This window comes from Haliotis rubra, unplaced genomic scaffold (assembly GCF_003918875.1).
Source record: "Haliotis rubra isolate DU_JTF1 unplaced genomic scaffold, ASM391887v1 Scf538, whole genome shotgun sequence".
Taxonomy (NCBI): Eukaryota; Metazoa; Mollusca; class Gastropoda; order Lepetellida; family Haliotidae; genus Haliotis; species Haliotis rubra.
Window position 1 is genome coordinate 468545 of NW_025767233.1, and position 18915 is coordinate 487459.

Consider the following 18915-nt stretch of genomic DNA (forward strand, 5'->3'; position numbering starts at 1 on the left):
TCTTGATAAGCTTCTACCGTCATATGCCATGTAGTGTCTAACATTGTTCGCACCTCTTCGTGTTCTGTGTCATGTAGTGTCTAACATTGATGACACTTCTTCGTGTTCTGTGTCATGTAGTGTACAACATTGTTGATAGGCTCTACCGTCATATGCCATGTAGTGTCTAACATTGTTGAAACCTCTTCGTGTTCTGTGTCATGTAGTGTCTAACATTGTTGATAGCCTCTACCGTCATATGTCATGCAGTGTCTAACATTGTTGACACCTCTTCGTGTTCTGTGTCATGTAGTGTCTAACATTGTTGGCACCTCTTCGTGTTCAGTGTCATGTAGAGTCTAACATTGTCGGCACCTCTTCGTGTTCTGTGTCATGTAGTGTCTCACATTGTTGACAGCCTCTGCCGTCATATGCCATGTAGTCACTACCGGTATGTGCAAGAAAAGGTCTCAAATTGTGTATATCCTCACCCACTGTGTCATGTAGTGTCTCACAGTGTTGATAGTCTCTACCGGTATGTGTTATGTAGTGTCCCATAGTGTCCAATAGTGTTGATAGTCTCTACCAGTATGTGTTATGTAGTGTCCCATAGCGTTGATAGTCTCTACCAGTATGTGTTATGTAGTGTCTCACAGTGTTGATAGTCTCTACCAGTATGTGTTATGTAGTGTCTCACAGTGTTGATAGTCTCTACCAGTGTGTGTTATGTAGTGTCTCACAGTGTTGATAGTCTCTACCAGTATGTGTTATGTAGTGTCTCACAGTGTTGATAGTCTCTACCAGTATGTGTTATGTAGTGTCCCATAGTGTTGATAGTCTCTACTAGTATGTGTTATGTAGTGTCCCATAGTGTTGATAGTCTCTACCAGTATGTGTTATGTAGTGTCTCACAGAGTTGATAGTCTCTACCAGTATGTGTTATGTAGTGTCTCTCACAGTGTTGATAGTCTCTACCAGTATGTGTTATGTAGTGTCTCACAGTGTTGATAGTCTCTACCAGTATGTGTTATGTAGTGTCCCATAGTGTTGATAGTCTCTACCAGTATGTGTTATGTAGTATGTGTTATGTAGTGTCTCATAGTGTTGATAGTCTCTACCAGTATGTGTTATGTAGTGTCTCACAGTGTTGATAGTCTCTATCAGTATGTGTTATGTAGTGTCCCATAGTGTTGATAGTCTCTACCAGTATGTGTTATGTAGTTTCTCACAGTGTTGATAGTCTCTACCAGTATGTGTTATGTAGTGTCCCATAGTGTTGATAGTCTCTACCAGTATGTGTTATGTAGTGTCCCATAGTGTTGATAGTCTCTACCAGTATGTGTTATGTAGTGTTCCATAGTGTTGATAGTCCATAGTGTTGATAGTCTACCAGTATGTGTTATGTAGTGTCCCATAGTGTTGATAGTCTCTACCAGTATGTGTTATGTTATGTAGTGTCCCATAGTGTTGATAGTCTCTACCAGTATGTGTTATGTAGTGTCCCATAGTGTTGATAGTCTCTACCAGTATGTGTTATGTAGTGTCTCACAGTGTTGATAGTCTCTACCAGTATGTGTTATGTAGTGTCTCACAGTGTTGATAGTCTCTACCAGTATGTGTTATGTAGTGTCTCAAAGTGTTGATAGTCTCTACCAGTATGTGTTATGTAGTGTCCCATAGTGTTGATAGTCTCTACCAGTATGTGTTATGTAGTGTCACATAGTGTTGATAGTCTCTACCAGTATGTGTTATGTAGTGTCCCATAGTGTTAATAGTCTCTACCAGTATGTGTTATGTAGTGTCCCATAGTGTTGATAGTCTCTACCAGTATGTGTTATGTAGTGTCTCACAGTGTTGATACTCTCTACCAGTATGTGTTATGTAGTGTCTCACAGTGTTGATAGTCTCTACCAGTATGTGTTATGTAGTGTCTCAAAGTTTTGATAGTCTCTACCAGTATGTGTTATGTAGTGTCCCATAGTGTTGATAGTCTCTACCAGTATGTGTTATGTAGTGTCTCATAGTGTTGATAGTCTCTACCACCAGTATGTGTGTTATGTAGTGTCCCATAGTGTTGATAGTCTCTACCAGTATGTGTTATGTAGTGTCCCATAGTGTTGATAGTCTCTACCAGTATGTGTTATGTAGTGTCCCATAGTGTTGATAGTCTCTACCAGTATGTGTTATGTAGTGTCTCACAGAGTTGATAGTCTTTACCAGTATGTGTTATGTAGTGTCTCACAGTGTTGATAGTCTCTACCAGTATGTGTTATGTAGTGTCTCACAGTGTTGATAGTCTCTACCCATGTGTATGTGTGTTATGTAGTCTCCCATAGTGTTGATAGTCTCTACCAGTATGTGTTATGTAGTGTCTCATAGTGTTGATAGTCTCTACCAGTATGTGTTATGTAGTGTCTCACAGTGTTGATAGTCTCTATCAGTATGTGTTAGTGTGTAGTGTCCCATAGTGTTGATAGTCTCTACCAGTATGTGTTATGTAGTGTCCCATAGTGTTGATAGTCTCTACCAGCATGTGTTATGTAGTGTCCCATAGTGTTGATAGTCTCTACCAGTATGTGTTATGTAGTGTCCCATAGTGTTGATAGTCTCTACCAGTATGTGTTATGTAGTGTCCCATAGTGTTGATAGTCTCTACCAGTATATGTGTTATGTAGTGTCCCATAGTGTTGATAGTCTCTACCAGTATGTGTTATGTAGTGTCCCATAGTGTTGATAGTCTCTACCAGTATGTGTTATGTAGTGTCCCATAGTGTTGATAGTCTCTACCAGTATGTGTTATGTAGTGTCTCACAGTGTTGATAGTCTCTACCAGTATGTGTTATGTAGTGTCCTCACAGTGTTGATAGTCTCTACCAGTATGTGTTATGTAGTGTCTCAAAGTTTTGATAGTCTCTACCAGTATGTGTTATGTAGTGTCCCATAGTGTTGATAGTCTCTACCAGTATGTGTTATGTAGTGTCACATAGTGTTGATAGTCTCTACCAGTATGTGTTATGTAGTGTCCCATAGTGTTGATAGTCTCTACCAGTATGTGTTATGTAGTGTCCCATAGTGTTGATAGTCTCTACCAGTATGTGTTATGTAGTGTCTCACAGTGTTGATAGTCTCTACCAGTATGTGTTATGTAGTGTCCCATAGTGTTGATAGTCTCTACCAGTATGTGTTATGTAGTGTCTCACAGTGTTGATAGTCTCTACCAGTATGTGTTATGTAGTGTCCCATAGTGTTGATAGTCTCTACCAGTATGTGTTATGTGTAGTGTCTCACCAGTGTTGATGTCCCTCTACCAGTATGTGTTATGTAGTGTCTCATAGTGTTTATATTCTCTACCAGTATGTGTTATGTAGTGTCTCACATTGTTGATAGTCTTTACCAGTATGTGTTATGTAGTGTCCCATAGTGTTGATAGTCTCTACCAGTATGTGTTATGTAGTGTCCCATTGTGTTGATACTCTCTACCAGTATGTGTTATGTAGTGTCTCACAGTGCTGATAGTCTCTACCAGTATGTGTTATGTAGTGTCTCACAGTGTTGATAGTCTCTACCAGTATGTGTTATGTAGTGTCTCACAGTGTTGATAGTCTCTACCAGTATGTGTTATGTAGTGTCTCACAGTGTTGATAGTCTCTACCAGTATGTGTTATGTAGTGTCCCATAGTGTATTGATAGTCAGTGTTGATAGTCTCTACCAGTATGTGTTATGTAGTGTCTCCCATAGTGTTGATAGTCTCTACCAGTATGTGTTATGTAGTGTCTCATAGTGTTGATAGTCTCTACCAGTATGTGTTATGTAGTGTCCCATAGTGTTGATAGTCTCTACCAGTATGTGTTATGTAGTGTCTCACAGTGTTGATAGTCTCTACCAGTATGTACAATGTCTTCTGACATTGCTGATTGTCATCTTCTTTATGGTATATGTTTAAGTTTTGTTTTATATACTTTGCATGGACATCACCTCTTGTTAAATAACATTTTTATCGACGTCCTTTACAACAACACACTTTACAAAAATGACAAAGGTGCCCCACAAAGGTTCGTAAATGTAATATGGTATTTAACATAAGAAGCTGCACCAGAATCAAGACGGACATCCACCTTGAGGGTTTTGAATCCTACCCGCCTCAAATATTTACATATACACCATGTTTGCAGAGTCTCACCATATGTGCACCTACACAATTCGCACGAGGATTTGTGGCAGCAACAAACATTCAAAACGGACAGTACACAAATCTAGTTTGGATAAATATTGACACATGGTACAGAGTAACCCGTATATTGAAAAGAACGGTCGCATTACACGGTGAACCCGACATAATCCTAGCTTGGGAAAATTGTACATACAGATGCCACTTTCAAAACTTACACTGGATATCCAAGTGAGCTACACACAACCATGGCGTGGTCGTTGGTGAAGCCGTGGTCACATATAGAGCCCCACTCTCCGTTGTGAAACACTTCGACTCGACCCTCGTACTTAGTCATTCCCCCGATTAGTCTCACTGGCGCATGCTTTATTGGCTCTGAAACGGGAGGTGCACACTATGCTAAATTGTGAAATATGGCTATATGGGAGTGGAAGACATACTTTCAAAATAATATGAATCATTTGAGTATAAGACAAAATATTATGACATTCACCTGACGAAGGGGCAAGGAATAGCCCAGAAACGTTGTGTATAGAATAAAGAAGAAGTTGACATCCATAATATTTTGTTCAAGTCTTATACTTGAATACCAACTTCTATATGCCTCTGAAGAACCTGATCATTTGAGTATTTGAGCACATGTACGACTGGTGTCCCAAACGTTCCCGGCCTCGCAAACTAACATGCGATCTATTTGAAAATTGCTGTACTTATTTTTCAACATAATCCCCTTCACTTCAATGCACTTGTTCTACCGCATCATCAGAAGGGGTGTGGTGGGCGAGCTATCGAAGACGCCAGGCTAGTGATCCAGCGAGCTTGAGGTGACGGGATCGATCCCACCTGTGACCGGGTGTAAAAACCTTGGAGTCAACTTTGTTTGCAGACTCTTTCAGTGACGTCACAACCCCTGGTGTACAGTACACAACCCTGTGCACTTAAAAGAACCCACGAATCCGTTAGCAAATGACCAGATGGTGGCCACATGAATACGTGCAAACACCTTGAGCAGCGCGCAGTAAAACTTGGGCAAAGTACAGTGACTCTGTGTTCCAGTCCACCCAGATGTGAATGGGTACTTCTTAATTATGGGAAAGCCACAGTTACATCGAATGATCAAGGGAAACATGAGCATGCATGTAGATGGGAAGGACTATAGCGCTATATAATTACCCACATATAATATAATAGTCCTCGAGAAGCTGACGACAAACCATTACTCTCTGGCGGTTGTGTTCTTCAGATAACATTCTGGGCACCCAACGGGCAGACGCCATGTTCACATGCAAATGTTCATGGATTATTCGTTCCACTGATGTTTTGCTGATGTCATGTGCAGTAGCTAATTGTCTTATAGTTACTCGCCTGTCCTGCATTATTGTGTCGGGAACAGCATCAATTATATCTTTGGTAGTCACTTGAGCGACCAAACAGCACACCACTGTTTGACCATACTATATGACGCAGCATTGTCACCTAATGTTTGTGTCATGTCATCATAAATTTGCTTTGGCGTAAACTTTTTTTAAATGAAGATACTTCGTAACAGCCCTGCATTCTGTTCCCTCCATTTCGAGGGCACATGATAGGGTCATGCTGGTTTTTTTTAATTCATTCAAGTCAAAGGCCACAGGCCCATAGGACGTACCTTAACTGCACATACACATTTTGTTATACTTCAATACATAAACGACAAATAAATTTCACAAGGTAGTACTATAGTAATACACAATGCATGATAATAACATTATTGGTGTACCGATGGGTAAAGTGTAAATGCTAGAAATACATACTTACTTAAATTTAACAATGTTTGAGAACATGTGGAATTGATAAGATTTACAAATGCTGCAACAGAAGGATGTTCATGATATGCAGGGTGAATATATGATTTTCGTTGATTTAAAAAGGCTTTGCATACAAGTAAGAAATGGAATTCATTCTCAACTACATCTATTCCGTAGCGGCTACAATGTGTACATAATCTGCTTTCCTCATCTATTCCGAGTCTTCGTCCAAGTACAATCCTTAAGTTGTGGCATCCGCATCTCAATCTTGATAAAGCTTGACGGTGTATTTTTAAGTTGGTATGAGTTAGATATTGTTCGACATTTAAAACTGACTTATAGGTAGAATACGAAGATAGTTTAGAGTTGTTTTTAATGTCTGCTTGCCATTGTTGAATATCTACGTCGATGATACGTTGTTTTATTTTTGATAGAAAGAGTGTTCTATTGCCGAAGTCCTGCATGATCCATGTGTGTCCAAATCCATATTGAAATAAAATCTGTTTAACTTTTGAAGCCCATGACGTACTCTTCCGTCACGGCACTGAACCGTACTGGACCACTGGACCATCCATACACGTCGCCAGATTGGTAGATTCTGGAATCGAACGTTATTGCACCACTGAATCGACGTCGATGTAGTCGTCGCAGCAAAACAGGGTCCAGCTTCTCGTAAACGAGTACGAATGGTTTGCACCGACACTTGCAAATGCTGTGACAGTTCGATTCCGCAAATGAAAAACCCGGATGTACCTATCCTGCGCTGCAGTGGTAATCCGAGGTCTCCCACTTTGGTCGATCTTGGTTTGTTGATATCGGCCCCGTAAACGATTGCTAGTACTCTGGTGAACATTGACTTTATGTGCAAGGGTATATTGAAACTCCCCAGCCTCCAGACGTCAAACGGCAATGTTTCAATTTACAGTAATGAGTCGAGAGTTTTTGAGGAGAGTATACTTATACGTTGTTACGTCTTAAGCTGTACTAACACAGTATAACGTGTTACGTCTTAAGCTGTACTCACACAGTATAACGTGTTTACGTCTTAAGCTGTACTCACATAGTATAACGTGTTACGTCTTAAGCTGTACTAACACAGTATAACGTGTTTACGTCTTAAGCTGTACTCACATAGTATAACGTGTTACGTCTTAAGCTGTACTAACACAGTATAACGTGTTTACGTCTTAAGCTGTACTCACACAGTATAACGTGTTACGTCTTAAGCTGTACTCACATAGTATAACGTGTTACGTCTTAAGCTGTACTCACACAGTATAACGTGTTTACGTCTTAAGCTGTACTCACATAGTATAACGTGTTACGTCTTAAGCTGTACTCACACAGTATAACGTGTTTACGTCTTAAGCTGTACTCACATAGTATAACGTGTTACGTCTTAAGCTGTACTCACACAGTATAACGTGTTTACGTCTTAAGCTGTACTCACATAGTATAACGTGTTACGTCTTAAGCTGTACTCACACAGTATAACGTGTTTACGTCTTAAGCTGTACTCACATAGTATAACGTGTTTACGTCTTAAGCTGTACTCACATAGTGTAACGTGTTGACGTCTTAAGCTGTACTCACATAGTGTAACGTGTTTACGTCTTAAGCTGTACTCGCATAGTCATACGTGTTGACGTCTTAAGCTGTACTCACATAGTATAACGTGTTTACGTCTTAAGCTGTACTCGCATAGTCATACGTGTTGACGTCTTAAGCTGTACTCACATAGTGTAACGCGTTACGTCTTAAGCTGTACTCACATATTTTAACATGTTTACGTCTTAAGCTGTACTCACATAGTATAACATGTTTACGTCTTAAGCTGTACTCACATAGTGTAACGTGTTGACGTCTTAAGCTGTACTCACATAGTGTAACGTGTTGACGTCTTAAGCTGTACTCACATAGTGTAACATGTTTACGTCATAAGCTGTACTCACATAGTGTAACATGTTTACGTCTTAAGCTGTACTCGCATAGTCATACGTTTTGACGTCTGAAGCTGTACTCACATAGCGTAACGTGTTTACGTCTTAAGCTGTACTCACATATTGTAACGTGTTTATGTTTTAAGCAGTACTCACATAGTGTAACATGTTTACGTCTTAAGCTGTACTCGCATAGTCATACGTGTTGACGTCTTTAGCTGTACTCACATATTGTAACATGTTTACGTCTTAAGCTGTACTCACATAGTGTAACGTGTTTACGTCTTAAGCTGTACTCGCATAGTCATACGTGTTGACGTCTTAAGCTGTACTCACATAGTATAACATGTTTACATCTTAAGCTGTACTCACATAGTGTAACGTGTTGACGTCTGAAGCTGTACTCACATAGTGTAACGTGTTTACGTCTTAAGCTGTACTCGCATAGTCATACGTGTTGACGTCTTAAGCTGTACTCACATAGTGTAACGTGTTTACATCTTAAGCTGTACTCGCATAGTCATACGTGTTGACGTCTGAAGCTGTACTCACATAGTATAACGTGTTTACGTCTTAAGCTGTACTCACATAGTATAACGTGTTTACGTCTTAAGCTGTACTCACATAGTATAATGTGTTTACGTCTTAAGCTGTACTCGCATAGTCATACGTGTTGACGTCTTAAGCTGTACTCACATAGTGTAACGCGTTACGTCTTAAGCTGTACTCACATATTTTAACATGTTTACGTCTTAAGCTGTACTCACATAGTATAACATGTTTACGTCTTAAGCTGTACTCACATAGTGTAACGTGTTACGTCTTAAGCTGTACTCACATAGTGTAACGTGTTGACGTCTTAAGCTGTACTCACATAGTGTAACATGTTTACGTCTTAAGCTGTACTCACATAGTGTAACATGTTTACGTCTTAAGCTGTACTCACATAGTGTAACGTGTATACGTCTTAAGCTGTACTCACATAGTGTAACGTGTTTACGTCTTAAGCTGTACTCACATAGTGTAACGTGTTTACGTCTTAAGCTGTACTCACATAGTGTAACGTGTTTACGTCTTAAGCTGTACTCGCATAGTCATACGTGTTGACGTCAGAAACCACCCTTTCAGTTAAATTTGTTGATATGCATGACACATACAGTGAAATGAGGTATATAAATTGACACGTGTGTTTGACACTAAAATATTAATGCATGTAACCGGTTTTACGAACATTTCGACGTACTTGCTCACAACTGAATCTAAGCACCCGTACTGACATGAGTGTTGAGAGGAAATGAGTGTAAGCCGTTCCTCACCTCCGCATATCACCCCCGCGTCTTCGCTGTGATCACAATTGCTGGCCCCAATTTCCGCGTGACCGCACAGTGAGACACTAGTCTCGTTTCCCCGGCAGTCCATGTCGTCCAGCAGGATTCTGCCGGTACCAGCAGGAAAGTAACCAGCACCGCGGGGATATACTGCATCTCTGCAATAAAATATACGTAGAGTGGCTTGGGGACTCCCAGTGTATATGAAGAGAATCAGGCAAACGCTATTGATATAAATTTATGATTTTCTATGGGTTTTTTTGTAGAGTAGTTAGTGAGTGCGGGTCCGTCATCACGTCGGTCTACTTAATGTGGGAGAACAGCCCGATATGATGTGGTCTCAGACGCACACAACCAAGGTGAGACCCAGGAGCGCCAGTATGGCGTTTGCAAATCAGTTATCAATATACGCCTAACTTTTTAACTCAAAAGAAAATGTCCGGTATGGGAAGAAACGCATTTACTGCAGAGGTAACACGAGTCCAATCTCGAGACATAGTATGGTCAAGTGTATGAGGACTATAGACCTTGTGTGTCAACCATTTGCATCTAGTAATGCTGAGGACGACACACCTTGTGTGTCAACCATTTGCATCTAGTAATGCTGAGGACGACACACCTTGTATGTCAACCATTTGCATGTAGTAATGCTGAGGACGACACACCTTGTATGTCAACCATTTGCATGTAGTAATGCTGAGGACGACAGACCTTGTATGTCAACCATTTGCATCTAGTAATGCTGAGGACGACACACCTTGAATGTCAACCATTTTCATCTAGTGATGCTGAAGACGACAGACCTTGTGTGTCAACCATTTGCATCTAGTAATGCTGAGGACTACAGACCTTGTGTGTCAACCATTTGCATCAGATAAGTCATCATTATACCGACAGCATTATTAGCGTGATTTTTGCAAGAAATATGTTGCAGTTCCTTCAACCACATGGAAAACAAGAAGGTGCACATGTAGAGACTGGTGCGGGTTTTAAAGGGACTGGAGTTTCCCTGATTGACAGGGTCCCATAATTCCATATATTCACAGTGGACGGAAGAAACTGTTTGTGTATGTAATTGTATTGCGTCCTGAATTGTATTGATAATTTCCTGCGGTGGCTGAGCGGTCTAGGCGTCTGACTTTGTGTGCTGGCGATTAGGTGCCTGATTCTGAAGGTGTGGGTTCGAATCCCGGATGGGACTCAACCCGAAAACAAAGTATTTGAATCTGTACTTTACTAAGAAAGTGTAATCCCAAATATAACATATGTTACATTTGACCACTGTCTAAAATGACATTGTGTATTTCATTTCCTACCCTGTATACAGTGTGTGCTGAAGACAGGGTCACGTAGTTGTTGATTTTTAAAACTGTTGAAATAGCATTTCGGAGAGAATGTTTGGGTTACCTTCCAGCTAAACGGACTGCCTGTAATTGAGTATGATTATGTATGCAAATAGAAAGGACAAAACCCTTTCCACATCCATAGGAAATCTCTACTGAAAACAGGCTCGATTGTACAATTGTAACACAACCGGCACACTCTTAGGCCTATTCATAATGTTTTACTTGCAAAACATGCACATTAATCGAACTCGTGACTCTCATTGGGTGTCACCTATCTCCATTGATTCAAGCAATAACAACAATACCTTTATCAATTTGGCACCAGTTGAAAAATCCTATTCAAGCTTCACACATTGTTTACGTATTTGTGTATATATAAGGATCATTATAGCGTTTTCAATTTGAGAACATGATATTTTCAATCAAACTCCTGGTGCTCACGTTGAAAGATTGAGCATACGACAGACGACAGTCGCGTCATGAACGTCCCAGTGATCATCGCACACGGTCCCCCACTCGCCACCGTTGATCTGTACTTCCACCCGTCCCTCGTTAGCCGTGCTGCCGTTCACCAGGCGGACGTTGTACACAGTCGTCACGCTGCCAGCTGTAAGACATGACATATTTTAACCGTTATAACTTTGTGACAATACTGAGTTGTGTAGTAACACTACTGTAAGTTGGCATACCTTCTATGGCGCATCTTATATAACTCGCATTTCTTCTTACAGGAGGGGAATGGTTAAACTTGGGGTTTATAGGAGGGACTATGATATCTTACAGCGAAACAGAAGCTGCCCAACCCACAACTTATCCTGTTGCACCAAACCTGGGCCTCAAGCCACTATAATAACGAAAATATAAGTAACTACTTCATAATAGGAAATTCGAATGACCAATGCACTACAACTTTCAACCAGGAATTACTGTCTTAAGAAGCAAATTCCGGTTAAATATCTTCAATCGCTAGGCATCTTTAAAATGGAAACTCCGTCCCTCTAGCTACCTTAAGATGGAAGTATAATTACCTTTAACTTCAAGTTTCGTAGCCAGTATCATGCCTGATTACTTACAGCTGCTTTCACATCTCCAAGCTCAGAGACCACGACTCAAAGAAGCAGAACTTCTGACCATTCGAGTGACCTTAACCTCACTGAAAGGTGTTCTAACGTCCCAATGTCAGTAGTATACGTACTGTATTTCCTCGTGTTACACTTCCCGAGTTAGTATTAACATAACAGAGAGTGAATGTGAGACTGACATGGACACCTTCAATATAAGTGTCAAGAAGTTCAAGGACATTCCAAAGGGATATTCAAAATACGATACAGATATGACTGCGCCAAACAACGACACATCAGCACCAGCTACTCACTGGAACTGGCCCACCACGGGTCAACATGTCACAAACATATACATCCAAATGGTATAATCACTTCTTACACTGAAAGTTTTCAAAATAACCTTCACTGTGACATTGACCTTTCTCATTGTTTTCTCGCTACCTGCCCCGGTCTTACTTCATGGACGCACAGTATATTGTTTTCTCAGTTTAGGCAGTGACCAACAGTTCCATTCTGGTTATAGGCTAGTAGATTATTTTTAACGTTGAAATGCGAATTTGTCCAAATGATTTCACTGGGTTATTACAGAGATATGCATGAAAGGAGATATATAATATAATCACAACATAGATAAATAAATGAAATTGCATACGCTACTCATCGAAAATCTGTCACAGCGATACCCAAAGATTGCCATCAGTTGTGATGCATCAGTACTTAAACACCATAACCACTACATCAATGATTCCAAAGATATCTGCAGAAAAAATCAGTTGTCAACATTGACCTTTTAGATGACCTTGACTTTATACGTATGTGTAACCCACCCTAAGACTGACATGTACAAGTTTCACACTAAACATATAAACAACATCACCACAGAGGACCTTGGTGACATCTGACCCCCACATCGTGACTGTGGTCACAGTCGCTGCTGCCAACAGAGCCGATGTTGCACATGTTGAGATTAGCCTCAGTTCCGACACAATGGACGTTTCCTAGCACCACGTTGCCGAGCCCCGGACCGAAGGCCGCTCCTCCAACACCCGTGGCGTTGTCACTGTCCAGAAATAAAAATGAACCGTTTTCAACATATATACGATGTCTGTCACCACATTGTTAGATATTAACGTTTAAACTGTATACGACAACGAGCCGGAGCTTAGGAATGATATACGTCAATATACAAACACGTTGTGAACACTGAATCCCATTATCCCGGTAGTCAGATATTTTCTGTATTAGAAATACAGCCATTTTGGCAGCTCGCAACATTTCGCTCAATTACATTTGACAAATACTACACTGGCGTATTTGCATGGATAAGCGATTCGACGGTTAAAACATCACTGTATTATCACTTAAAGACGTATACCTACGTGGAGAACCCCTTCTGTCTACAAATGACCTGGGCCTCAGTATCAGTCCAGTGGTCGTCACAAATAGTTCCCCACGAGCCTCCGTACAGCACCTCCACCCTTCCCTCACCAGCTGTACCCCCGGCTATACGCACGTCTACGTCCAGGGTCGCAGCTGCAGTACCATGAAGAAAGGTTAAGTAAGAAATCCCAAAGGAACTTGACAGATTTCATTATTTGAAGAATATAGTACTTGAATATAGTACAATGCAAACACGTGCATATGAAGAAAACTTCGATGCGAAGATCACGTGATCGACTGCACGTGCAAAACCTGATTTGGCACTAACGTCATTTGCACGACGAATGGATGGGTTTGAGTGGGTTTTGCTAACGTTTTTCTAGAGTCGAAAGATAGGGATCCCATTTCGGATACATAGATGTATCATTAGAGAAAAATTATTCATTATTTTTCAAATTACATTTTGTGAAGTTTCTTTTTTGACTCAGTATATATTCATTTTACACATTTGAAATTAGAATTCATCTTTTCAATGCTACATATCTACAAATATTTAAATAATGACACTGGAAAATACGAGCAAGATTATGTTTTGCCCTTCTTATGTCATCACATTGCGTTGGCACTTACTGTAAAGATGAGAGGAAGTACTTCTCCTCTACCTTAACTACAATAACATATTTCCTATTGATGTTCTTCCGCCGTGAGGAATAATTCTTTAGGACTAATTATGAACTGTACATTTGATTGAAAACATAATCTGAATCATATGTAATGAAAAACGAATGCAGGCAGATAAATACGAAACAGAATGTCTGCTGTTGTGTGTTTAGCACAAAGCACATCGGCACTGAGAGGACTCCGTGGTTATTGTTTACACAGGAATCCAAGGTAATTAAACTGTAGCCATGGCGATTTCAGCAGATTGTTGTGATAACGTTTCACTGATCCATACAATCACAGCTCTCACATTGATCCACTTGTACACTCACGGTTGCAAATGCATGCTTACACAGCCACCATGCACAATATTTTGCATTTTGATATTGCGAAACAAAATCGTAATTTTAATTTGATTAAAATTTCAATTTAGCTCTCAGCTATCAAATTCTTACATACTAGAGTTTTTTGGCCATACCCGAAAATTACGTAATAGTTTACACTGGGCAGACAACTAGCCACTAATTGTGCCTAAGTTCACAAAATCCCGACACGCACAGCGATCTATTAACACGGAAAAACTAGACAAAGTTTTACCAATATTTTATAACGATATGCGTTATTGAAAACTGGAAATATTACAGACTAACCGACTACGTTCCTCAATCTTAAACCTGCCAAGGGTCACATTGATAACGAGCATCAGACTTAATCCGGGACCAGTATCTCTAAAGCTAACAGAACCAAGGTGCAGTACGTTTATCTGTCTTTACGGCTGTTTGTATTCCACGTTGGTCAAATCACGTGCGTGCCACATATACCTTCCTGGCATACTCGCGACTGGCCATCGATGCTTCGGTCCAACTAAATGACATAATCTCACGTTCACAATAACAACGTTATCGTAAGTTTTATCTGTAAACGCGATTATCTGCGATAGCTAGAATAGGTATATAATACGGATGACAGTTACAAATCAGGGGGTGGCTGTCTAGTAAATTCACTCGGGTCTCGGGTGTTGTGTGGGTTGGTTGTGCCACTGGTACCTCTGCTGAGCGAGTTGACACTTCAGCTCGCTCTTAATAAGTGGCGGGGGGACCGAAAGTGGCAATGGCGACACACCAACCCACAAACATGGCAACACCTGACGCAGGACCGAGACGACCCATCCACAGACAACCCAAGACTCCATCGCAGAACCGGGCGGAACAGACGAGCAACTGGAGTGTCCCACAAACCAATGCCCCAGGTACCAACACTACAGGTACTCCTCCAGTCACTATATATGGGGTCCCACTTCCTACACGGTCCTTATCGAAGTAAAGCACCGGTAGTTGACATGATGGACGACAAAGGCAGCGTCATAGCGGTCGTCATCATGGATCACAGAAGAAGATGACTGGAGGCAGAAGCCCAGACAACCCGGTCATCATCAAGATGTCAGCCGATAATCAGGACATCATCGGTACCCCAACATTCATGTGAGTGAACCAACTTTCAAGTTCAAGTCAACCTAGGCATACATCACGAATCATCTGCACGTTTCTTCCGATGTGTGTGACAATATCAGTGAACTTTGGTTCTGACTCTCACCGTGAACTGTGTACGTGAACTTCTCAAGGACGTTCTTGTTTATGTGAGGTATGTTGTATGTTCTCCGGTCATTGTTTCGTTGTGTTCTTAGTTGTCATGTTTTCATATATAGAGTATGTATTGTAATCTATGTGATGTTATCAGACATACATCTTTATCAGATTAACTTGTTGAAGTCGGCTGGGTTCTTACTCTACGGTACATCCTGGTCACACCCTACGCCCTACACATGTACGCATTTAGTGCAGATCAACGTTATCTGCGGGATCCGAGTCTTCCCATACAAACCAGACTCCCGGTTTCAAGGATTTTTCTCATACTTGGTAGGTCTATAACCGTCACTATAGATAATAGCTTTCCATAACCTATTCAATACAATATGATTTCCTGCTTACATATTCATGTCATCCTTTTTGAACATGTGAGCATCAAGTATACAAGTATTCATTGTGAAAGATATGATATAGTCGTTCCCTGTCGAAACAGCTATTGTAAGAGTATACCTATGTTATGGAGACCCATTGCTAGTCATATTCACTGCGCTATTTAGTGGAAACTGTATGTCCAGTATGTATCGTATACTACTTCGTTTCGCCACCTTGAGTTTACTCTAAACCACGATACCGGCGGAAATAGGTATCTTCGGAGTCCCTGGCTCACAATATACGATTCGCAGAAATATCGTCGAGCCAAATTCACTTGAATGAATTTTCATTATATGTCAGTATAGACTTTTGAAGTTGGTTAGGTTCATTTTCTTCATGCCCTTACTTCGTTTAGAGCAGATCACAACCTCTGCTAGCCTTGCCGGGTCTTGGCTCACAATATAAGACTCCGAAATTCAAGGATCTTGCTGTTGTCGTGAGAATGCTACCTTCAGATGCAAACGAACAATTGTATACTCTCAGCTCACTGACGTGGTTTGTGAACAACAGTCACCCAAGGTAAGTGACCAGTACTACCCAGTTGAAAAGCTATTGCGTCAACGCATGCAACAGGGTAAACGTCACTATTTAGTCAAGTGGGTTGGTTACTCAGAACCCTCATGGGAACCCTCTGAACATGTTACTGAAGAATCCAAGCGAATCTTTCATGAACGCTTCACCATGAAAGACAAGAGACGGAAACGCCCCTACAAATATCTCCAGATAAAGTAAATACCAGGGATTAAAGATGTGTCTTTCATACCTAAATTCAATTATGTCAACACCATCTAGATCATGCATAGTTCTCAAGTGCTAGAAATTGTCTGCAGCAATTTCACCAAAACCCTAAATGCTGTTCTATTTGGTGTACACATTAAGTAACTCAAAATGTCTTGTGTTTTGTTTTAGGAAAGAGGCACATCTCTAACATCCTCTGTATCCTGATAGTCGTCATTTTCCAATATTGCTTTATCACTAGCGTTTAAGACTCCTTACTAGCACTTAGTTGCTTAATTTACATCTTGCACCTATTGTTGCCCTTGTATCCACCCTTTACGGACTAAGGTCAATATGTACACACGTTCTCGTCAGCCACCATGGGTACGCGACACCAGTTGTTTCTGTACCACAATTTACCCATTACTCGAAATGTAGATATGAATGATGTTATTATGTTTATACAAATTTCGGGACGAAATATTAAAAGAACAGGGGGATACTATTAACACGGAAAAACTAGACAAAGTTTTACCAATATTTTATAACGATATGCGTTATTGAAAACTGGAAATATTACAGACTAACCGACTACGTTCCTCAATCTTAAACCTGCCAAGGGTCACATTGATAACGAGCATCAGACTTAATCCGGGACCAGTATCTCTAAAGCTAACAGAACCAAGGTGCAGTACGTTTATCTGTCTTTACGGCTGTTTGTATTCCACGTTGGTCAAATCACGTGCGTGCCACATATACCTTCCTGGCATACTCGCGACTGGCCATCGATGCTTCGGTCCAACTAAATGACATAATCTCACGTTCACAATAACAACGTTATCGTAAGTTTTATCTGTAAACGCGATTATCTGCGATAGCTAGAATAGGTATATAATACGGATGACAGTTACAAATCAGGGGGTGGCTGTCTAGTAAATTCACTCAGGTGTGTAACTTTACTTTCTTCAAGTTCGAGAAGTCTTTACCATTTCTATTGTGTGTTAACTTTAATCTTACTGGATATCTCTTTACTACTTGTTACCCTTGGCACATTTTTCAGGTTGATGTGGAACGCGACATGCTTTATTACATGTCTCATATCTTCTGTATTACAGTTTAGGATTGTGTATTTCATACTGATCTTTGACACTACACTGTTATGTGACTGTTATAGAATTTATAGAGTGTGTCGGATATTTTAACTGTTGCATTACGTTGTGAGTACTATGCTGTCTTGTGACTGCCACATAATGTAGATTGTATGAACGCCCACTGGGGTGATGTGTAGAATATTGAACTATTGTTGTGTACATTGGAATATGTATCGTGATGAATGTAGTATGTGTCGTGTGTAACGAATCTACATGTACTTTGATATCTGATTCAATTGTGAACATGTTCTAATAATTAATTGTAAACCATTCTATTATTGACTGATTATGAAAATCATCCTGTGACTGCTGTGTATTAAACTCCTTGTTTATTTTACTCAGGTGTTGTGTTGTGTGTGGGTTGGTATAGTCAGACCTCTTGCCAAGCGAGCTAATTCCCCAACTCGCGTTTTAACAGATCTACAAAGTTACTTCAGCACTGACTAGATATATCTGTCACAGGGCAACTCTTGGCCAATTCAGCAATTGTGAGACACATCTAATCGCTCGTTCTTTACTTTGATCAGACATTGCCAAATTCGCAGACATATTACCCAGGGAAACACAGGAGATCATATGTGAAGGTTCATACTCCAATCAAGCCTCATAACGTGTAAGCCAAGAAATGAAAAGAAACATCCTATTCCACTTTGTTCCTGTATAAGTTACTTACGATGTGTACAGTCAACACCAGCGTCATCCTTATGGTCACAGTCGTGTTCCCCCCAGCCCCCTGAGCTGCAGTTGACGAGGGAGGACTCCGTCCCAGAACAAGCCAGATCGTCGAGCCAGATAGGGCCACTCCCTCCACCTGGATGATACAATGGGGTCCCGGACCTTAAAAAAAGCAATACACCATGAATCAACTGACCAATATATACCGGAATACCTCTCCACTGATACAGTAACGCGTGGTACATGGAACGTCTCTCTTATCATAATATCTTAATCTGCCATTATAGACATGGATACGTATATTGACTGATCACGACTACAACGGAGCTTTTACGTACGATCCAAACCCCAACATCCGACAGACCACTGTTGCTTCAGGGACCTGGAAGTGGTCATCACACACAGTGCCCCACACGCCCCGGTACATGATCTCCAGCCGGCCTTGGTATTTGTTTAGACCCCCGGCCAGACGCACCTGTATCGGCGGAGAGGGCTGCACCCCTGCAACATTCCGTCCGAGATTGTAGACGTAATTGTGTATTGAAAACAATGTGAAAACTTGAAATAGAATATTTGCATATCTCATTAAAAACAATTGCAGTTCAAGTTTTAAAGTGATTATTCAGTTTCAAAACGTAATATCTCTGATGAATTAAGAAAACACATTTCAAAATAGAATAAGATCATTTGTGAATTTTGAT

General features: G+C 40.6%; 1 protein-coding gene across 4 annotated transcripts in view; it reads right to left on the reverse strand.

Annotated features, from left to right (window-relative positions):
• Positions 1–18915, reverse strand: part of LOC124253291 (deleted in malignant brain tumors 1 protein-like) — a 130411-nt gene that overhangs the window by 82104 nt on the left and 29392 nt on the right. For 3 of the 4 annotated variants that reach the window (XR_006892159.1, XM_046687034.1, XM_046687035.1), the window contains exons 21-27: positions 18553–18715; positions 18213–18376; positions 12993–13146; positions 12501–12673; positions 10991–11156; positions 9192–9361; positions 4367–4523 (exon numbers count right to left, since the gene is read on the reverse strand). Coding sequence is in view for 2 of the 4 variants with exons in the window: in XM_046687034.1 (XP_046542990.1) it covers positions 4367–4523; positions 9192–9361; positions 10991–11156; positions 12501–12673; positions 12993–13146; positions 18213–18376; positions 18553–18715 (1147 nt within the window). In the remaining 2 variants the exon portion in view is untranslated. Of the gene's footprint in view, positions 1–4366; positions 4524–9191; positions 9362–10990; positions 11157–12490; positions 12674–12992; positions 13147–18212; positions 18377–18552; positions 18716–18915 lie in introns of those variants that run through there. The other variant, XR_006892160.1, reaches the window with a different exon arrangement.